Source organism: Larimichthys crocea, chromosome VIII (genome assembly GCF_000972845.2).
Source record: "Larimichthys crocea isolate SSNF chromosome VIII, L_crocea_2.0, whole genome shotgun sequence".
In the NCBI taxonomy this organism is placed as follows: domain Eukaryota; kingdom Metazoa; phylum Chordata; class Actinopteri; family Sciaenidae; genus Larimichthys; species Larimichthys crocea.
The window spans coordinates 663,632-686,122 of record NC_040018.1 but is presented as its reverse complement, the minus strand read 5'-3'; the positions used below and the strand labels follow the sequence as shown (position 1 = coordinate 686,122).

The following is a 22,491-nucleotide window of genomic DNA, read 5'->3' as shown; positions in this document are numbered from 1 at the left end:
AGTAAATAGTTCCATCTATGAAAACTGCAATGATGGAATTGGGTGTTTTTGACTGGAGCCTAATGCATTGGTGTATTAAAATAAGCACTAATAAAAACGCAAGCTGAAAACAATGAGAACAAATTGATACAAAGTCCTAAAAAATTGGAATGATAGAATAAAGCACCCAAAATATTGCATACCTCTCAGTCTACATACATTACAGAAAGTGACAAGCTACAATAAATTACTCATAGAGGAAGAAGTTCAAGTTGAAAAACAGTGATAAACAGGAAAATAACAAGAAGAGTCAAAGTTTCTTTGTCTGAAGCTTTCAAATTGTGTCTCGTAATTTACTTCACCACTTCAAGTATGTCTTAAATTTGATGTAGTATGTCATAATCATGTCACATGAATATGTAATTGTTTGGACTTAGTGCACCATAATTTGTTTGACCTGGTTTGTTATAATTTTGTTAGTTAGCTGTAAGTATGTTTTAGTTTTTGAATTTTGAATTTTTACTTAATATCTGCCTTTTTTCTTTTTTTTCTTTTTACTTTGTAGATCATGATTTGGACTCTGAATTGTATTCTGTGTTTTTTTGAGATAGTAATATTTAGTATTTTTATCATGTATTTTTTTATTATTATTATTTTATTTTACAGTAATACATATACAGTATTTCTCTATATATATATCTATATATATTATATATATATATATTAATGTACTTATTTTATCCTTTTCGTGTACAATAATATTTTGTGTTTTTATCATGTATTTCTTTTTGTTATTATTTTATTTTATCCTTTTCATGTATGGTAATATTTTGTATTTTTATCAAGTAATTTTTCAAATTATTTTATTAACTTATTTTATCGTTTCCATGTACAGTAATTTTTAAAATGATTTATTTATTAACTTGTTTTATTGAACAGTAATGTCGCTTAATGATGGACTTTTTTGTTAGGTCAAACCGGATGTGCTGACCGTCGTCGTGCCTCGCGCCAGCTTGTCGGTTGGTGGGCGCGGGACTGCGTGGAAACGTCAGTGACAGTTGGAGCTGAGTTTAGCTTCAGTTATCTGCTCGCTTTCGCTTCAGAGTTGACTTATTGAGCGGCCTATATTCACAGCTCAACACCCCACGGACGGCAGATTCTTTATGAATCCGACAAAGAGACTCTGCCGTGACCATGCTGAAAATATCCGGAGCGACACTTTGCCTTTGTTTGTTGACTGTGTTGCGGTCAACTGTTTTCTTGGGGACTTGCTCACCGGTTGAAGTTACAAATTTTGGTAAGTACCAACCTCATAAAAGCTAACCGCACTTTCTCTTTGACTTATTTTATTTATTTATTTTACTTATTTATTTATTTCAAAAAGAATTCACACTCGACTCGTTTTGGTTGTAATAACTTCTCCGTCAACAAAAGCGCGACATGAATGCGAGGACAATAGCTACAAACCTGTTAGACTACAACAAGTGGAGGCAGATACTAAACCAGCTTTTACTAACTTAGTTAGTTTGGCATCGTCCCCATCCCCCAGCCAGCCAGCCAGTGTGATGCCACACCATATTCTGACAGGTCAAACAAATTGCATACTCATCCCTCCCTCCCCTTCACGTCTGTCATGTTTTACATCTGCACTCGTATTATGCAGAGCTATTGTTTATGAAACGAGCCTGAGCGGCTGCAGTGCTATACGGTGCAGCTGAAACATGATATTGTTTTCTATTTTAGTAAGCCTATGTGCGTAGGCGCTGTATGCATGCCAGCTGATTTTTATCTGTTTGCTTCATATTTTCCTCCAGAGAAGCTGGGTAACTTACATGTATTACCCATGTTAATGTCGTTTCAAAGACTTCTCCACACTTTATTTATATTTTTATGTTGTTGGCCTAAAAAAAATGTCAAATTTCAAAAAATAAGTCTAAAGAAAATGTTGGAATCAGCCCAATAAAACAACCTTTAGGTGTGAGGGTTTTAAAAAAAAATTAATTTCTCTAATAAAGTTTCAACTTAATTCCCCATGTTAATCATATTTACTGCTATATGTAGATATATATGTGCATTATACAAATCAAATGTCAAATGTCTCTGACCTTTTTATTTCATTGTATTACTATTTGCTGTTTTCTTTTAATTTTTTTCTGTTGCAAGTATATCTTCATTTTTCTATATGTCTTATATATATATATAATATAGTATGAGTATTTCTGTATCCACCTTGTGTATTGTAAGCTGCTGTCACAAGTGGATTTCCCTCATGTGAAGTCTTAATCTTATTTTATCTTATTTATATTGTACTTTGTAATACTTTCCCCACTGTTTTACCGCTGGTTTCTCCACACAGTTATGGTGATTTACAAATGTAGTTAGTGGTTAGTCTTTTGTTGGACCTGCAGCCATTTCCTGTTAAATGGCTTTCTTTCTTGTTAATGTTTTAAAGAGATATTAATCAGGGGTTTTGCACAGGCGTGATGTGACAACGAGTGGCCCGCTTCTATTATCTCTTGCTGATATAAAAGAATTCAAAGGCAAGTCCAGGAAATCTGAAAACAGTCTTTTACCAGCGTTGGTTTTGTCCCTCAGGGTTGTGTTTTCTTGTAGTAAGAATGTAGACTCCCCGCATGGTTGTTAAAACCTCCCACAGAGCAGAGGAAATTATCTCAAGTGTGCTGAATTGTTACTGTGAGTTTCAAGTGCTTGGAGCTGCTTTGTTTGGTCAAGGATTTTGCATATATGGCCTTAAAAAAAAGTTTTCTTTCTGTGTCTGTCCCATCACCACAGACAAGGATGCTTTCACCATCAAGCACGTGAGTACGGGGGAGTGCCTGGGCACGGGGACTTCATCAGACTTGAGTCTCACCTCATGCGGCGCGGACAACAGGTCCAATCTGTGGAAGTGGGGTTCGGGTCACCGGCTCTTCCACGTGGCCACGTCCCTCTGCTTGGCGTTGGACGTGCGCAGCAAGTCCTTGGCCCTGGTCGACTGTGGCTCCAACATTCTGCTATGGTGGCGTTGCCTGGAAGGAGCTGTTTACACCGTTTACGAGATGGGCCTGGTGGTCAGCGATGGCAAAGTTGTAGCCAAACGCGACACTCTTGATAACTGGCTACGAGAAGGATCCCAGGACAACATCTGCCAGAGGTCATATCATGGTGAGTGTGGCTGCCTTTATCTTATATGATGGAGAAAATGCTTACATGGTGTACTTCAAGCTGTCTGCTACGGAGCTCTGGGGGAATTATCAGTCAGGAAATGAAAGTGTTAAGTGTAATACATAAACTGTAGCAGAAAGTTAACTTCCTGAAATGAATGTACTTTACAGCCTCATGATATGTTACCTCCTCTGGGCAAACAGGTTCTGGTACATTTAAAACATAAACCGGCTACTTGATTATCTTCATTCCTATCAATTATTACTCCTTTATGCTAGGTTACAACACGGTTAAGACAAGATCAAGACTTTAATATTTAAAAAGGCATCTCGGATCCAGAAAGTACCTCTTCTCTTTTTGGGGAATTCCTTGGAGAGTGCTTTATGATTCTTCAAGTGAAGTGGGTTTGCACGGTGCAGTGCAAAAGCTTGCTTTCAGTTTTGTTTCATAGGCATTGTTGACTGCACGTACACACACTTTAAAATCAAATGAAAACACCCCCACCTGTCAGGAATTAATTTGTTTTTGGTGTATCGCACTCTGAACTATCCATGAAAGTAGGCAGAGAAAGTGTGACTGACCAATTTTTTTCTAATAACTGTGGTGAGACTTGTTGGCTTCTTGTTTATTGTCGTTTGTAAGACATACAGTAGCATTATTTGAGTGACTCTCATTCAAAAAAACAAATCTTTCTGACACAAATAATTTGTTATTTCATGAGGAATTGTTGCCAAGATATGAAACTTACGTCTGAGACTGTTGAACTTGCAGGTGTCACCGTTTTTAACTCACCGCTTATTTTGATGACCCAGAAAATAAGTGTGTGAGTGGTTTAATATCAGTCTTCACAACATACATAATCAAAACTTAAAATGGAGAGGATCTAGGCTGACATGAAGAGGCACTCGCGTGTGAATGCCTCTTGTTTTTTGTAGCGATCTTAGATTCAAGGTTCACGTCTGTCTGAACTGAAACGGTTACACGATATTTAATTTCTCTTTCTGTCTTTGAAACAACAAACTCACATCGTCACATCTTCTGTTATCAGATTTTCAGCACCAAGGCGGTTTCACTCACTTGTTACTTCTTCATTACAGAATCTTATTTCTTCTTGTTCGCAATGACATGCGTACAGGTAGCATGATGATGCAAGTTTTGGGTAAGGTGCCCACAGTATGTAGACACCTACGTTCAGCGTTAAATGTAGTGTTTCGTCATTTAAACTCGAAGGTCTAAGGACAGAAAAAACAGGAACTAGGTAAATAGATAATAAATCGACTTACTATGCCCAAATTGTCTTCTGTCTCTGTGGTTTTGTTGTCCAGAAATAAACACATTTTTGTCCAACAATGTTTCCAAAGATATGATTTCCGTCTGACCTTGGTTAATCTTAGTGAACTTATCTTCTAGGCATGTGTTTGTGTGTCTTGAGAAGAAGAAGAAGAAGTGGTTTGTTGTACGCAGCGAGACATACAGAAATCACTGTCCTGACATATTTTCTGGTTGACACAATTACCAGAGACTCTCCTCTCCTTTCTTTGCAGTCGTTCACTCCACCAGTGGGAACTCTGCCGGCGCTCCCTGTGAGTTCCCTTTCAAGTACAATGGCAGCTGGTATCATGGATGCCTCCCGGATGCAGATTTCCCTGGACTGTCCTGGTGTGGCACCACATCGGACTATGACCAAGACAGAAAGATGGGACACTGTCTAATTCCTGGCATGTAGAGCTTTTATATGATCATGTTTCAGGAGTTTTGGCCCTTTTACTCCGCAATACATTAATTATGGAGACAGCATTACTGTAAAATAATCTACTTTTGTCTCCATTTATGTTGCATGGTTGACACAATCATGATATTAATGACATAAAATGTAGAAGCTGATGTGTGCAAAGCTTGTTTCTCTTTGTAATTAATCACTAAATTCCATACTTCATTAACAAAACTGAGTGACGCACATAGATACTTACACTCGTCTCTTTGACTTTGCAGAGGAGGGATGCCAGACTCTGTTTGCCGGGCCGGAAGGGGATTTCTGCTATGAGTTTGTTTCCAGTGCCGCAGTGTCCTGGCAGGAAGCTTTGGATTCATGTCGTAGTCAGGGAGCTGATCTCCTGAGTATTTCTGGGCCAGACGATCTCCACTCCATGACCTGTAAGAGCGATTTCTTCTTCATCATCTGTTTTTAATTCCTTTTCCACCTTTGAGCAGAAAACGGCAAAAACAAAAACAAAATTCAAAGTCATTCGTGTTGGACACGACGGATTCAGCACAATCAAATGCTTTGATATGAGAGGAATGCGTCACACATTTCCACTTAAAAACTGCACAGGTAATAAAGTTGGCAGGCTACAAAACTATTGACAACTGAGCATTTTAAAATGACCCGTGCGGAAATTTAAAAATCATATTTTAAATATTTTAAGTGCAAAGCAAAGTCAAAATATTTATGATTTTTTTTCATGTCCAAACAATGCACAAAATGTAGTGATTTAAGAAATGTATTGATAGGAATATTACAAATTATCTTTAACAAACTGATTATCGTTGGTAAATATCTTCCTTATTTAATCAGTCACGCAAAGAACAGTCATTAAAAAATGTTTTGTCTCATTTATGTCTAGTAGAAGTTCAAAATGGTTCCATGTAATGACTTTCTTTATTGTTTCACTTCTTCAGACTTATTTGTTTCCACTTGTTCTTTGTGTGAAAGTAAAAGAGAAGAAAAAAAGTGAAGCTAGAATGACAAAGAGCCATCTGTTTGTACGAGTGAAGACATAGACTCATTTATACTTCTATGTCACTTAGAATAACCTGACTCATATGTTTCGGTTTTGTTGGTAATGACCATAAATTTGTCACACAAGGTGCCACATGACTACTTCTTCTTCTCCTTCTTCTTCTCCTTTTTGTTTTTCTTTCTTTCTTTGTAGAGTCTCGCTCACTGTGCTGTCAATTTAAAACTTTCGTGTCTCTGATGTATTATTATAAAGAGGAAACTTAAAACAATTAGGACAAGTTTGCGGCATTGCAGATTTATTTATACAACACATTTCAAACAGAGGCAAAGTCAAAGTGTTTTATATATGCAAATAAATTGGAATGACTTATAATAAGATTTTAAAAATGACATCAAATAAAATTAAAATAGATTTGAAGCACAGGAAATATTTCAAAGTAAACTAAACAGTCTTGTTGGCTCAGCATGCATTTTATTCCTTCTCTGAGGTCTGTGGATCATATGCACTTGATTGACTAGAAATATTAAAAACACAACAGCAGCTCTGCCTTGTGTTTAAAATCTGGACTTTGCATGGTATCCTCTGTGTGTGGTATCATCCGTTGTGTCTTGAGAATGTGACATAGATAGCATCTAGAATATGTCTCCTATTGATGTTATTTGAGAGTGCAGACTCTGCAATAGCAGCTTTACATTTGTGAAAGACACTTTAAGATTTGGGAAGTTAAAAACCACATCACAAGTCTGACTCGAGCTGCAGTAGTTCCCTTTAACTCAATCAACCGCTGTCAGTATGGTTCTCCTACTCTTCCCCCTCTCTGTCCTTCTTAGTATTTTATTGTGCATCCCTGTGTTTGTGTTTTATTGTCTTGAAATGATCTTGTTGTCTCATCTTAGGCTCATCATTTCTTTTTTTTTAATGCTCTGTTGTCGCTCTGTGCAGTTTTGGAAGGCCTCGACAGAATGCCTGAGAGGATGTGGATCGGCCTCCACCAATTAGACACTTCTCAGGGCTGGCAGTGGTCTGATGGATCCCCTCTCTCCGTCCTGCGCTGGGAAACGGGTGATGATTTATTTTTTTTCTTTTCTTACTTAGTGATCTATGCCTCACTTCTGAGCCACTCTGCACAACCACAGTACACTTGTTGCACGGTTGCTTATAACACCTGCTGTTGATAGTGCAAGAAAACCTGCATCCTTTTGTGATCTGCTGTCGCTGCCTTTCTATAAACTAAGACTTGGTGTCAGTCAGAGAAACAATGAGGCCAGTGTTGAAAAGAAGCTCATTGTGCCTGGTTTTTGGACACAGTGTGGCATTGGGATTGTTAGTGTTGCTGAATAACCCATTAATATGGCTGAATGGAGGGCTTTATAAAAGCTTCTAGCTATTGTAATATGTTTGCTGTTTTATTCTTTTGGTGGTCTTCTGACACTGCAGTCTGAACATTAAGGGTACTGCAGCCATCTGGCCTGCTACTGATATGAGCTCTTTGTTGTTGCCACAATTTGCAGCATGTCAGTGTTGCTATAAGCAGCGCTGTGTTGACGTGTTGCTGCAACATTAAACATTTCTTTAATTTCACCTCTTTGTTTCTGAAAATAGAAAGATGCTATATGCCTCTCCTCTGCTCTGCTGTCACAGCCACTATGTGATTTATTTATTTATTTATTGATTGATTGTTTGTGTGTGTGGGAATGTGTTTGACAGGAATGCCATCCTTCTCCATGATTATCGAGACAGACTGTGGAGTACTGAACTCTAAACGCAACTATGAATCTGAGTCGTGCAACAAACGACTGCCGTACATCTGCAAGAAGAGTGTCAATGCCTCCCACACAGCAGCAGCACCAGGTAGGTTAACCGCTGCCTTCACTTTCTGCTCTCATAACTCCAAGTGGGAAGTGAAGTTTACTTAAGACTAATACATTTATTTACAGCGTTTTAGCCCTTTGTATAGGCCTGCTTTTGAGTGATGTCACCTTTTTATCTTTTTTATTTACGGATATTTATTTCCCTGCCCTCGTCTTTAACTATCTTTGTCTTCCCTCTGTCAGCTTTGCTGCTTGTTATTGTTCTTCCTGGTGATCTGACAGATCCTGATTTAGATCCAAGATGTGCCTGTAACTGTTTTTTTATTCATTTATTGTACAGCTGCTCGCAATTAGATTTAATTTTTTTTTTTTTTTTAACTTTGGCTTCCTCTGTTCAAATGAAAACAGGATTTATAATCACAAGACACGCTAGCCTTTTAGTACACAAGTGCTTTGAGCATAATGCTAAGGTCCACATGCTTACAAGCTCACAGTGACAAGGCTATGATGCTGATTTACAGATGTAATAGGTGTTGAGATATTTCAGTACAGCTATGCTGTTGCATGGCTCCTAACAGGGCTGCTTCACTATCAGCCCGTAGCACCTGGACAGATGAATTGACATGAATACTGTACTTTAGCTTCCTCTTTCTGGTTTCTAAAAGCAGTTCACACACACACATGCACATGTACATTAGATGCTTCCTTTATATGTATATATATTATTGTTGTTCTCTCCTCTGGTGCTCTCCTTTTCCCTGTTGGACAGATTATGAAGCTCCTTTGAGCTAAAATTGATTTTGGGATATATAGAATAATATTGGCCTGACCTCACATCTTCTCTCTGTCTTACTCCTTCTCCACAGAGCCTTTTGCATATAAAGAAACGGTGTGTGCGGAAGGTTGGGTCCCGTGGAACGGCTGGTGTTACAAGTTAGTGAAGGACAAACCTCAAACCTTTACAGATGCCATAAAGCACTGTAACAACACAGAGGGAGGCTCTCTGGCCAGCCTTCACTCCATCGACATCAAAGAGATGATCAGCACTAATTTCCATGCCGGTAAATCTCATTTTAAGATTTCTTATATTTATTTATTTATTGAGGCGGTCCTAAACAAGTCACTTTTCTTTGATGTGAATGTTCACGATTGTTTTAATGTGATTTGGTTTCTTTGAAGAATTTTTCTGTGGATTTCAAATAAATCATAAAGTGATGTTCTTTTGTGTGTCACGCTCCAATAGATAACAAGTTTTTGGATGTGTGGATCGGTCTGCAAGGTTTCGGCATAAATACCACCGTCCTCAAGTGGATTGACCAAGCGCCCGTCACCTTCACCTACTGGGGCATAAACCAACCATCCAGGCCCACTCAGGAAATCAGCTGTGTCTCTTACACTGGAGAGGTGTGTGTGTGTGTAATTGTGGATGTGTGTGTGTACAAACCCTCCCATTGTATCCAGTCCTTTTGTGTTAGGCCTGTGTGTGTGTGTGTGTGTGTGTGTGTGTGTGTGTGTGTGTGTGTGTGTGTGTGTGTACTGCCCAGGCTCTGCCTTTGTCTTCTTATGGTCTACTGTACTGAGTTTGTTTATATGCGGCTTGCAAAATCAAACCTGTGTCCGTTCTCCACAGTCTCATGCTTGGAGGTTTTCGGACTGCTCACACATGCTACCTTTTATGTGTCAGAAGAAAGGAAAGGTCCAGGAATCGGTGACACAGGACGGATGTCCATATAAAGATGCAAGTATTTCCTAAACAACTAGATTTTTTTTAAGGAAGCCTGCTGTACTTTGCATGATCTTTTTAGAAGATTGTTGATAACTGACTGAGTATCTGCTCATCATATCATGTCATTTAGATCTAGACTCAAAGACTACATGCACAGGATTGCACTGTTATTTGTTTTTTTTTTGTTCATGTGTTAATGTCCATGTTTGCAAGCGATATCTGTCCTTCCACATTTGGACATCTTGAGCATGACCTTCATGCAATAATCATGAAATGTGTTTATTTTGTTTAGATTACTTGCTATCATGCAGTTGCTTGAATGTAGCTTAAGTCTTATTGCTGTCAATCCCGCAGGGTTGGAGGAGACACGGTAACTCCTGCTTTCAAGTGAACACCAAACAAGTATCCTTCAAAGATCGCTGTAACGTCACTATACGAAACAGGTAGGAGTCTGTTCAGCTGCTGACCCTGTTGCTTGCTTATCGGTTGCATCCCACATATTTAGGTCCTCTGTTTCTAAGGCACATTTATAACTCATCATTCATCACGTGTGTACTACTACTAATTTTAACTGTCCTTTCCACATTTGTGCAGGAAAAAGTCTCTTATATTTTGACTGTTCTTTTCAGATTCGAGCAGGCCTTTATCAGTCGTCTGCTCAGAGAGCATATCAGCAAGGAGCCTCAGTATTTTTGGATAGGGCTGCAGGACATTAAGAACACAAGGGAGTACCAGTGGCTGAGCCAAGATGGGTCCTCAGGTGTGGTTACATACACCAACTGGGGCTGGTTTGAACCAAGTAAGTAAAAACCATGCTGCTTCTGCTGCTTCCCTTAGTATTTAATGCAGGAATAGCGTGAGATGGGAGAACTAGCCATGGCACAAGCGACTTGTGTTTAACTTATAGTGTAGTATAGTATTATAATGTGTTGAATTTAAATTCTTAACCTCTCTTGTCAGAGTATGGTGCTTTCTCCTAGTGTGGAGATTCAGATTTACTAACTTAATAATGCATAAAAAGTCATAATGGGTAACTTCTGTATTTTTGAACCTGGTTCCCACCATTGACTTACTCCAACAAGTCGCCTTACCTCTGTAGAGATTTCAGAATGAGTCCTCTCTTTGAGTGAGACCTGGAAAGACACACAACAGATCAAGTTAAAGGAACTGAAAACATATAATCTCTATCAAGGGTTGTTGTTGTCAGACACTTCCTCTTCACACAATCTGAGCTGGTTTGTGGCAAAAACACACACTTTTAATGGACGGTGTGCAATTTTCTTATAAAGATTACATTGTCCTTGTCCTGGCTGCAGGCTGCTATGCTCTCACTTAAAACTTGTTGTCCCCATTAGTCACTTTGACACAAAAACGTGGGAAAACAAGGTCCAGGTTCTAGTTACTTTTAACCATTTACTGTTTCACATACACTAGTAATGGATAGATGGATAACATACTTTACTGATACATGTGTTACAGCCACAGTTACATGTTTAACAAACACAAATCAGGCATGATGAGTTTATGGAGGCCATAGTATAAATGGAACTAAAAAAGTATAGATGTAGATTGTTGATGTGCAATGCTGAGTAAACTCACTCAGTAAACTGACCCTGAATGTTATCTAATGTCTGTGTTCAAAGCATTCTGTTTACCAGGACAACAGGCCTACATTTAATGAGCGGAAAAATAAATAATACTGCAGATTGTTCATCTCGAAGTCAAACATTTTAATAAAACATGGTTCACACAATAAATTTGACTCCTTTTGTGTTTCATCTACACGTGTATTTCAGATCTGGATGGAGCTTGTGCAGTTATTTCCACTGCAAAACCCATAGGCAAGTGGGAAGTGAAGAACTGTACCACTTTTAAGGCCGGCACCATTTGTAGAAAAGACCTCGGTCCACCTCCAGAACCAGAACCAGAGCCGAACCCCAACGCAACCTGTCCTATTGGATGGACGTCCAAGCCAAACATCAAATACTGCTACAAGGTCTGTTTGAGAGATTGTGTCTTTTAACAATGCGGTCATGTAAACACTTGTGGGTGATAATGGTTATAATAGGAGTTAAAGGGGAACTGCTTCTATTTTACACTTTGTGTCAGTTGAAGCTGAAGACTTAAACGTTAGTAGAGTTAGAAAGAAGTGGTAGGTAATGAGAGATTTTTCTATCCTAGCATGCCACATACGGAGGGACAGCTGTATGTTTGTGTTTAGGAAAACAGGAGCCATTTTGATCATTACTATGGTAACCGAGGTCAGAGGATAGGTCAGTCTCAACTTCGATATGACAGATAGGTACACAACATAGAAACCTCCACAGAGTCGAAGTCAGACCACTAAAGGTTAACATATTTGCTTGTTTGACTAATGACCAATTGACAAATACGTAACTTTATGGACCTAGAGTAGACGTGGCACTATCCTGAGGGCATATAGACGAGCCAGAGAGAGGATGGCCTCTTCAAAATTGAGGCTTCATGTCATGATGAGCATATTTTCCTTGACCAAGCTTCTATAAACCTCTCAACATAAGACATCTTAGACTCCTGGACACCTTCTCACCACTGACTGAACTGACCATTGATTGAATAAAATTCTCCAACTAGTCACCAGGTTGCGGCAAAGCTTTTTATTGTGCAGGTTGTCACTTTGTCTCTGACGGCAGCTAAACTGGCTTTATTTACACTCCAGTAGTCCAGTCTGTTACTTTACTGTTTTATTAGCTGTTGTAAACTGTCCTTTCACCGCGTCAGGTGTTTCACAGCGAAAGGGTGAGCAGGAAGCGCTCGTGGGAGGAGGCTGAGAGGTTCTGTCGGGCTCTGGGAGCCAGCCTGCCCAGCTTCACAAATATTGTTGAGATGAGAGCCCTGCACACCATCATGAGAGAAACCATCAGGTATACATTTTCTTCCCTTGAAGCATTACTGTATTTGTCTTTTTTGTAACATTCTCACACGAACACATCACCTTTAAACGTACTTCATGCAGCAGAGTGTGGGGTTATTATGTGTGACAATCACCTCACATTAGACTGGCTTAATCAAGACACATGCCGGTTTGTCTTCACAGACGCATAACTCAAAATTTAACCTCCTTGTATCGTTCACATAAAGATTCAGCACTTCACTCAAACCTTAAAATAAACACGTACCATCTCCTGACTTGAGTTTAAACTGTTCTAAGAATAAGATATCCACATCCTTTTTAAAGATGCTTAGAATAAATGTTATCACCTTTTCTAGTTGAAAGAAGATTAGTTAAGTGCCATGAATGATGTTGGTTTGTGCCTGTGTTCTTGCTGCAGTGATAATCGGTACTTCTGGGTCGGCCTGAATAGGAGAAACCCGGCCGATCGCTCCTGGCAGTGGAGCAATGGGCAGCCTGTGAGTATAAACCTCTGAACTCTAAACCCCTCCCAAACACGTTTTAAGAAGACATATGGTATCTATCGTGAGATATCTTTTTGATTTTGTTTCAAAATTCTGTGCAGGATTAACCAAAGCATATAAGCCTGCATCTTAAACTGCCCCTTTTAGACACTTGTACTGCATTTACATCTGAGGGCTGAAGTCTGTTTATTAAATGTTTTCACGACAGGTATCTGTGGATGTTTTACACCATGATTTCCATGAGGATGATGAATACAGTCGGGATTGTGCTGCATTCAAGGTGGGCATAGTGGATTTCTACCAATAAATAGACCGTTAAGGCAGAAGTGAATAAAGTGTCTTTCTTTGCTGGTCAGTACAGTGGTTCCTCTTTTTTTGACATTAGGAGGTCACTTATCATACATCAAACTGGCTGTGATGATGATTTCGTTTTGTTTGTTTGACTCCTGTATTCCACACAAAAGGGTGTGCCACTGCCAGATGATTCACTCTTACTACTGCTTCAGACTCTGACCTTTGCTCTCATTTAGTCTGCCTCAGTTACTGATTAAAAGAGAAACAGTGTCACAGGTATGAAACCACTTTTTCATGTACATTTCTGTGATATTTGTGCAAACAATCTGTGCCCTCACTAGACAATGAAGAGCACCTTGAAACACCTGTTTGTGTTTCTGCTCCACGACTTACCCCCCACTCCTTTCTTCTCCACGCCATTTCACTGTGACGCCAGGCTAGAGTGGGCCTGCCAAATACCCCGCGGTAAGTCTACATATATAAATATTACTGTGTAGTGTGTGTGTGTGCGTGCGCACAAAGCAAATGTTGGGTTTTGTTTGTGAAGTGCAAACATCTCTCATCGCTCGACTGCTTAATTAAAAAGATTTGTAATGTCACACACAGTACTTCATGTACTTCACTACTTTATGGGGCTTATACATACATCTACTGGAACATGTTCTTTGTTCTTTGTGTGTTTTTAAATCATTCTTTGTTTATGCTTCAACAGGAAAGACACCGAAGAACCCAGACTGGTATAATCCCGGTAATGACCCATCGGCACCTACAAAAAGAATAATTTCATCTTTGCACATGTCTTGTCTTGATGTAATATGCCTGCTGACACTGTATAAAATTCTTGTTGTGTATTTCAGTTGGGCACCATGAGACATCGATCTTTGTAGATGGGGCAGAGTTTTGGTTCGTTGATGAGCCTAAGCTTTCTTTTGAGGAGGCCAAGGACTATTGCAAATCGAATGGCAGCAAACTGGCTTCACCGCTTAGCTTAACCGCTGCTGGACAGGTTCACCAGTACTTAAAAAATGTACGTGACAAAGAGTTGATCACATTTTTGTGCTCTGGTACTTTTTGTTGCTGCACCTGCTTGTAGGAGTCACAGTGATAACGGTGGCACTCTCAGGAATTCTAAAACAGTGAGTCCTTGATTTCAGACAAAGGTAGCCAAAAGGAGGTTTCTCATTTGTTGATTTTGTCAGCTAAAATCACGACTGAAAATGTTATCAGCACCATGTACCTATCAAACTAATGCTACTCCTTGAGCTGGGTAAAAACTGTCTCCAGATGACTTTTTTAATGTTTCTAGCCAATTCGTTTTAAAGCAGTACCAGGTAAATATATGCACTTCTGTGGCTTCACTGCTTATTCCACTCCTTACACTTTTGCGCTTGTTTTTTGATTCCTCTCATTCCCCAATTACTCTAGATAGCAGGCCTGCCATGCCTAGCTCGATTGCTAAGCAATTATCGGATGATCGCTGTTTGAGGGTGGGGTTTAACAAATAGTCGGTTAACTCAAAGGTCAAATGCCTCAAACTGGAGTGAACTGGAAATCACCCCCTGTCTTTTTCTCTCTTTGGCATCTTGTTTTCTTTTGTTTTTCTCCTCATTGGCATCCGCAGATGATTTGTAAAGCCGAATGACTTTCACAGTTCTTTCCTCAATCCTCTGGTCATGGGAAGCTGACAGTTTTTTGCTTGAGAATACAGCTGGAAGCAGTCAAGCTAAAGCAGAAGAAATATTTGCCTCCAAGCCAATCGCTTAACAAAACAAAAAACATCATTTACGTAAAAGCTTTAGTGGCGCTTACTTCACAGTTTACTGAAAGTCGCCACCAAATTCATTTATCTAAAAATGAGAAGTACATCTCCTCCTTGGCTGCATCACTTTCGGCCACTGTGTTCTTTGGAGTCCTCCAAATGTATGCAAGTGCAGTACTAAATCACAGGAGAGCCCTTACACATACATCTAGTACAGGCAAACATTTAACATACATGATGTTATTTTGGGTATTTAACCTTGTATTTAGCTCCCTAATCTCAGTGTTTTTCTCTCTTGTGTGTGTTGTTCTTTGCCTGGAAAAAATAGCTGTCCTTATGATTACTGTATTTCATACTGTCTGTTTAAGGGAAGAGGTAATTAAGCTGATTACACATTCCTCTTATTACGTGATACTAAAGCTTGCATGTTTTTTGTACAGATATCAAGTTCTCCAAAGCAAAACTGGTGGATCGATTTGAGAAACCCCAGCCAGATATTCCCCATGACGTAAGCCAATACAGTCACAAAAATACACTGTTCATGTTGTACATCAAACAGATGTTTATGATCTGTATGTACGTTGAGGTTGACTTAAATAATGTATGTTCTAGGTACACCCAGATCTACTTTTATCATTCACTTTTCCTGGGCAGATGCACCTCCATCAGTCCTGAAAACTTCTTTCCAGGTGAGTAAACATCATAATGTTTCTACACAGCTGAGTATGATTACGGATATTTTTTTAATTCACCATATTGTTGGACAGAAAACAACTTCTGACTCAGTCGGGGCGTCGGTTAGCTCAGTTCGTAGAGCCCCATGCACGAAGGCTCAGGCTTGCCACAACAGCCCAGGGTTCAAATCTGACCTGCAGCCCCATCTCTCTCTCTCTCTCCCCACATTCCTGTCACCCTTCAGCTGTCTCTGTTCAATAAAGCTTGAAAAGGCCAAAAAAATAAAATCTTTATAACTTCTAACTCAGTCAAACTTAATCAGTAAATGAGAATAAGAAGGGGATCATTATGAATACGTTTTAAATTATATACTGATACTTAATTTAATAGTGAAATATCAGTATTGTGCAGTTTTGGAAATCTGGGATATACTTTGTATGAGCAGTCAAATGTTTTATTTCTTATTTTTTTCGACCAAGATGAACTCTTGGTTCAGCCAACGTACAAAGCAGACAAATAGCTTCCAGAAGGTCTAATACATAAAATGAAAATAACTGCTCCGAATAATGAGCTTTCTGCTATGAGAGACATGAAAACTAAATGTTCTGCCAGTTAGAGCAGTTCTGACTTCTGTGTATTTGGGTCTTTCCTCACACTCTACTGGTTTGAAGTGGATGTGTCTGGAAAAAAAAGACATTTACACTTTTATTCAAATCTGATGACAGATTTAGGATGAATTTGTAGAGCGATAGCTGAGGATGATATTTCCAACCTTTTGACTCTGATTGTTCTGATTTTTGTAAAAATATTTAATCTTCTAGAAAAAGATTTAAGATATTCAACCAAGTTTTCAGGAGCTTAAAAACTACATGTACAACTGTCTTTTTAAAATTTAGTTTAACTTATTATTTAATATAATATTAGAAAATGTAATATTTGAATGCTTTGCATCCTTTTTCTAAAGCATACATAAAACATAAACATAAACATAAAACAACATAGCAACATAAAAAAAGAAGCTCTGATGCACGTCACTTGATTTGATTCATAATAGACAGCCTGTTTTACTAATACACACATCACTGTCATATTTACACAGAGCATGAGCGCAGTTGCTTGGAACGATTGCCCTTTGTGTGTCAGAAACACAACGTCACATCAGTGGAGATAAACCCTCTGGAGCCTCAGCCTGGAGGACTGCCGTGTGGCAATGGGTCTCTGTCCTTCAGAAATAAGGTCTGATCCCTCAACACTTTTAAACACTGCATGACGCTTTGAAATAGTTTCACTTCTGTTTAGGGTTGCAAATCAAAATTCTGGTAAACTTCCAGAACCGTTCTATGGGAAGTTAAGCAGGAGCATTTTTGGAATTATTCCAAATCTGAGAATCATGATAATCATGTCAATGAAATGATTCTAGCTACAGCTTGTTTAACATCTAACTTATCAGCCAGCTATCTACTGTATGAATAATTGTTCATGTGCTTTTTGCAAGTTAAACATTAATACCATACATCAAATATATTTGACCCATAATATCATAAAATATCATACTTAAAACCTGCTTCGTTCTATGTAGTCCACAGGCTCAAATGTGTGGCTACAATAGTCTCGTGCTCTGGGCTCCAAAGTCTGGTCCAGGGTCTGTGTATGTAGGCGTGGCCTGCAGTAAGCAGTGTGCTATGTGCACGTGATTGAGGAATAGCAGATATTCAAGTGTACTTGCATGATATCTGGTTGTGTTAGTCAAGATTATGCTAAAAAATATATTTTCCCCAACTATATTTAAGTTTAGTTTAGTAAATTCTCAGTTTATTCCCGTTAATTCACATGAAAACTTTCCAACTTTAAGAATTCCCAGAATTTTGCGACCCTACGTTCTGTTGTTATACACGGGATACTCGGTTTATTCCCATAAATTCTCATTAATTCACATGGAAAATGTCCAAACTTTGAAAATTCACGGACTTTTGCAACCCTACGTTTTGTTGTTATACTTGGAATCACATCAGACCAAATTGCAGTTAAAACTAAAATATGTTAAATGCTGTAAATATGTTCGCCCACGTATTTTATTTAATCTTTATTTTACTTGGGAGACTGTTGAAACACTTGAACTCTGTTACAAGAGAAATCAGGCCAAACTTGTTGACATTAAAATCATGTATAGCACGATAAACTCGACCTGAAGTGCTGAATGCTTTTGTACCTGTGTCTTTCTTTCAGTGCTACACACTGATGAGGAGCTTGAAGCCAGTGACGTTCAAGTATGCCAATGAGCTATGCCAGTCAGTGAGGGGAACCCTGGTCACTATATCGGACCAGGTGGAACAAGGTGAGGGCCACTGTTGTTCTAGTTCTGTGTTTAATGAACAAAGCAAACATAGTTAAACATGCCTGTTGCTGTTCTTCAAAGTGCGTACTGTGCTTCACAATAAAATTGCTGTACTATGTGTGTGTATGTGTGTTTTAGACTTCATCACCACCCTTTTGCCGGGCATGAGAAACATGGACACGATATGGATTGGTCTGAAAATCAAAAGTGACGACCATGAGTGGATGGATCAGTCCGATGTTAAATACACCAATTTTAACCCACTGCTTGTTGGCATGCACAAGACCATGAACATCAACGTGAGTTCCTCTTACCTTCACTTCTTTATTAAATGGTGACTCCACCGATCTTATACATCAGAGTCTATTTATAGGTCTTTTGGGAGTACTACAGCATAGGTGTGAAAAGTTGGGGCTCTGGGCTCTCAACCATTTTGAGAAACTGGCAACCAGTTCTTGACCTTTGGTTGCAAACCCCTTTTAACATGTAAAAAATACGGGCGACAATATTTGTAGTGTGTTCACTTGTTGTGCACATGCATCTGTTTTTAGAGGCGAAGGCAAATTAAGTTGTTTGACTGTGTAAAGAATTTTGTTCACTGTAGCAAAGCTTTTAAGAATCTTCATTACTTAAAAATGAGGATGTGTGGAGGAAGAAGCGAGCTTATCAGACTTCTGTAGCTTGCTCCTCATCTCTGTTCGAGACTAGCAGCTCAAAGCTACATTATCTGCTGAGGGTATCACACCTGAATCTCGGACTGAACTGTCACTAGTTAGTTTGCATTATGGGTAATGTAGTCAGCAGGTTTAAAAAAGGATGAGGACTGCGTCAGATAATAAGACAATGCCTGGTTCTGCTGTGTTGGCTTTTATTTATGTATTTGTTTGATTGTCCAGCAATTAAATTTTTGTTTGTACTTTTTTTGTTCTTCTCTGATAGCCATGGGATCCAGAGAGTACAAATTTTTGCGTGTTTATGATGAATAATCCCAACACTGCCATGCTGGGTACCTGGGATTATTCTTCGTGCTCACAACAGCAACACTTATCTGTCTGCCAGCATTATGCAGGTAAGGTACAACATTTATTACAACACTTAATACTGTTTTGTTATCCAGCTTTTTCTGAAACAAGTCACTCTTGTTACTTCGTTTAACAGGCATGCTTCATTATGTTTAACATTTTTAGTACAGACTTTGATTCCTGATATCTTAACCCTGGAAAATACATTTGCATGTGCTCTCTCCCCTAATTTCCTGTCATCTCTCTAACAAAAGGCATGACGTGCACAGAGAAATAAAAAGGGAAACACCCAACGGTCTCTGGCACAACTTTCCTCTTCGACGTTCTTTTAACACAAGGCTTACTCATTTCAGATAAACTAGAGGAGCCCGGCTACCCCACAAAGCCCTTCAACGTCAGTAACCACACCATCCTGCTGCTTGTCAAAAATCTCACCTGGTTTGAGGCGTTAGAGCAGTGCAGAAATAATAACATGGACCTGGCAAGTGTGGCCGATACCTTCCTGCAATCCTCCCTCACTGTGCATGTGAGCCGTGCGCGCACTCCCATGTGGATCGGCCTGTTTAGCGAAGACGTAAGTGTACCGTGTACCTTCATCCACTATTTACCCAAGATCTTTTTTAAATGTTTCTTTTGTTTTTGTTTTTGTTTTTGTTTTCAGGAGGGGATCCATTACCGTTGGACTGACCACAGTCACACTGTGTTCAGCCGCTGGGCTTCTGATGTCACCATCGGTTCGTGCGTCTACCTGGACACAGATGGCTTCTGGAAAGCTACCGAGTGTGAGGAAGGGCTAGGAGGTGCTATCTGCCACAAACCACACAGTGAGTGGGAAAATACCAATTGCACCTCCTCAAGCAACTATGTATCAACCATTTTTTTTTCTAGATAAGGCGATTTAAGAAACATTCTCTCAGACGTAGTAGTAGATCTTAGAACAGATTTTATTTTTTTTTCCGGGCATCTATTTTTTAAAGCGTGGTGTTGGAGGTAAGTTTTAGCACAGAGAGTGTAGAGCACATGCTTTAAATGTTGTTCTATGTTTACATTTTACAACCCTGCTGATAAGTCCGTTGTGGTAACAAGATGTAGAGGAAACTGAGAAACTTTCATGGTTTCCCCCATTTGGCTCGGATGTCAAAACAAAGCAAAAACAAGTTCTGGGAGTTAGTCCAGAAAGAAGGAATGTTGAGTTGTAGTTTTGTTATTACTGAGTTTTCTGTCTGACGAGAAGTAGAAGGATACAGATTATTTTTTACAAATCACTATTATCCTTAGTCGATTTAATCCATGTTAAGTGTCTGATCTTCCTTTCCTGTTTCTTTCTCTTTTCTGTACCCTTTTTAAAAATAATTTGTTCGTTTTCTTAGTATTGTGTTCTTGTACCCTCTATTTTATCCTCTCATCCAAGTAAACTTATGTATTACAGAAGAGATCATTACCACACCGGAGGATGTTGCAGTGAAGTGCCCTCATAAGATTAAAGGTCCAAACTGGATCCCCTTCAAGAACAACTGCTACTCGTTCCAGCTGGTCGCCTCCAGATGGGAGCAGTTTGACAACGGACTGATTCACGACACCTGCAAAAAACTCCGTAAGAACTTCTCACAACACGACGCACGTGCTGTGACGTGGAGGTTTGCCCGTGAGACAGATGATGATGATGCGTTTATGTTTCAGACGCAGACGCAGACATCCTTACCATCCGAAACAGGGAGGAGAACGAGTTTATTAAGCAGCAACTCATACCGTTTAAAAATTTGGTCCAGTTTGTTTGGCTGGGACTGTTTCAGGATGAAAACGGTTTGTATTTTCTTACTCTTACCGCAGATGTTGATTTAGTGGATGGATCTGTTGTCCCTACATGTAGGCACTTTTGCACTTTTGCCTGCCAGAACATCAGATCATTAATCTTAATTTATATACACTGATACGGATGCCAGGGTTCACTGTAGTTTTGTTCTGCTGTAGATAACCAGATGAAGTGGTATGACGGCACAAATGTTCAATATTCTAACTGGGCAAAAGGCAGACCAAATCCAAACGGACCATTCTTGGCTGGTCTCACCGTGGACAGCAACTGGATTCTCATCTCAAACCCAGACTTATTCTCAGAGTTCAAACAAAGGACCATTGTAACCTGCAAACTGGACAATGGTTGGTGTATCACACTTCACATCATTTATATTTCTCTGACCATCTCAAGTTGAAATTAATCTTTTGATTCTGATTCTTTCTCCAAAGAACCCAAACAAAAGTACAACCAGTCAATCAAGGATTTGCAGCACTACGGCAACTTAACTTATGAGGTTTTAACCCAAAAGCTGAGTTGGTACAAGGCTCTGGAAGAGTGTGGTCAGCGTGGAGGCCACCTGGCAAGTGTCCACGACATCCAGCACAGGTCACATGTGAAGCTCATTGCAGAGACAGACGGCTTCCCGCTCTGGATTGGCCTGTCAAACCAGGATGTAAGACTTCTTCTGCTTAACCAAAATCTGTGCGTTTAAACTGATGAACTGTTCAGGTTACGAGATTGTATGTTCAAGTAAGTCTCATTTTCTTTCGCTTGACCTCCAAAACCAGATGTAGATGACATGACGGTCTCTCTCCCTCCAGGTTAGCGGCTCAACCTATGAGTGGTCCGACGGTACTACATTCGACTACAAAGCCACCATCTCTGACTCACAGGACGACTCCATCTCAGACAAACAAGAGCCCAGCTGTGTTTTCATAACCCCTGCCGGAGCTTGGGTGAGAACCAGCTGCAATACGTTGATAAACGGAGCCATCTGCTACACCACTACCATCACCACCACTTCCCAGAGTAAGACACTGATGTGTTCATTGTTCCTCTTTCATCATGTAGCAAAGGGGAAATGACTGATGCAGAGGATTGTACCATTCTTTAAAAGGGATGCATCTACCTGTGAATTTGTGTTTGGAGTGGCATCTACCATCGCCAACCTGTGTTTTCTGTGTTGTTATGAATCAGGAGCCAGACTACAAGCTGCCCCAGAGGCCAATCACTGCCCTCAGAGCAACGGTATGTCCAAGTGGGTGCAGCACCAGGATCACTGTTACGCCTTCAACATGAGCTTCTACAACTACACCGTGTACAGCATGGAGCAGGCCAAGGACATCTGTCAGAGCATGGGTGAGATGTCATTTGTTGTATGAAGAGTTATAATTAGTATTGAAGCAACTGTGGTCTACATTTGTTTGTTGTTTTTTTCCTCTTCCTCTTAAAGATGCTCAACTGCTGACCATAAAAAGCACAGAGGAGAACGACTTTGTGTCAAAGTACATGTATAATGATCCTCTCATCACCAGTCGAGTGTGGCTCGACATGGTCCTCGATGCTCAAGGTAAACCCAGTAATTTGAGAAGCAAGACGGTAAAACTTTGTTGAGGATTTAGAAAACATTACAGATCCAATCTGGAGTTTAAAAATGTTGAGTTGTGATTACATTCATACATATAATTCAACTTTGACTTGTAGATCTGCTCTTTGTGTTTATTACTGACAATATCAGCTTGTTTTACCACCAACAACTTTTAATGTGAAGAAAACAAAGCTATAAAAAAATG

General features: G+C 39.5%; 1 protein-coding gene across 1 annotated transcript in view; it reads left to right on the top strand.

Moving 5' to 3' along the window:
* Positions 1 to 1,173: 1,173 nt before the first annotated feature.
* The window catches only part of ly75 (lymphocyte antigen 75), a 23,341-nt gene continuing 2,023 nt past the window's right edge, over positions 1,174 to 22,491 (top strand). The window contains exons 1-33 of the mRNA XM_010729936.3: positions 1,174 to 1,276; positions 2,773 to 3,144; positions 4,689 to 4,862; positions 5,137 to 5,298; positions 6,828 to 6,947; positions 7,593 to 7,736; positions 8,563 to 8,757; positions 8,940 to 9,100; positions 9,327 to 9,434; positions 9,777 to 9,865; positions 10,052 to 10,221; positions 11,219 to 11,418; positions 12,183 to 12,325; positions 12,734 to 12,812; positions 13,027 to 13,098; positions 13,454 to 13,577; positions 13,825 to 13,860; positions 13,970 to 14,139; positions 15,312 to 15,379; positions 15,484 to 15,560; positions 16,646 to 16,782; positions 17,773 to 17,881; positions 18,020 to 18,180; positions 18,821 to 18,950; positions 19,257 to 19,477; positions 19,565 to 19,727; positions 20,333 to 20,497; positions 20,584 to 20,706; positions 20,875 to 21,060; positions 21,148 to 21,371; positions 21,520 to 21,727; positions 21,896 to 22,057; positions 22,152 to 22,268. Coding sequence (XP_010728238.2) covers positions 1,174 to 1,276; positions 2,773 to 3,144; positions 4,689 to 4,862; positions 5,137 to 5,298; positions 6,828 to 6,947; positions 7,593 to 7,736; positions 8,563 to 8,757; positions 8,940 to 9,100; positions 9,327 to 9,434; positions 9,777 to 9,865; positions 10,052 to 10,221; positions 11,219 to 11,418; positions 12,183 to 12,325; positions 12,734 to 12,812; positions 13,027 to 13,098; positions 13,454 to 13,577; positions 13,825 to 13,860; positions 13,970 to 14,139; positions 15,312 to 15,379; positions 15,484 to 15,560; positions 16,646 to 16,782; positions 17,773 to 17,881; positions 18,020 to 18,180; positions 18,821 to 18,950; positions 19,257 to 19,477; positions 19,565 to 19,727; positions 20,333 to 20,497; positions 20,584 to 20,706; positions 20,875 to 21,060; positions 21,148 to 21,371; positions 21,520 to 21,727; positions 21,896 to 22,057; positions 22,152 to 22,268 — 4,873 coding nt within the window. The remainder of the gene's footprint in view (positions 1,277 to 2,772; positions 3,145 to 4,688; positions 4,863 to 5,136; positions 5,299 to 6,827; positions 6,948 to 7,592; positions 7,737 to 8,562; positions 8,758 to 8,939; positions 9,101 to 9,326; positions 9,435 to 9,776; positions 9,866 to 10,051; positions 10,222 to 11,218; positions 11,419 to 12,182; positions 12,326 to 12,733; positions 12,813 to 13,026; positions 13,099 to 13,453; positions 13,578 to 13,824; positions 13,861 to 13,969; positions 14,140 to 15,311; positions 15,380 to 15,483; positions 15,561 to 16,645; positions 16,783 to 17,772; positions 17,882 to 18,019; positions 18,181 to 18,820; positions 18,951 to 19,256; positions 19,478 to 19,564; positions 19,728 to 20,332; positions 20,498 to 20,583; positions 20,707 to 20,874; positions 21,061 to 21,147; positions 21,372 to 21,519; positions 21,728 to 21,895; positions 22,058 to 22,151; positions 22,269 to 22,491) is intronic.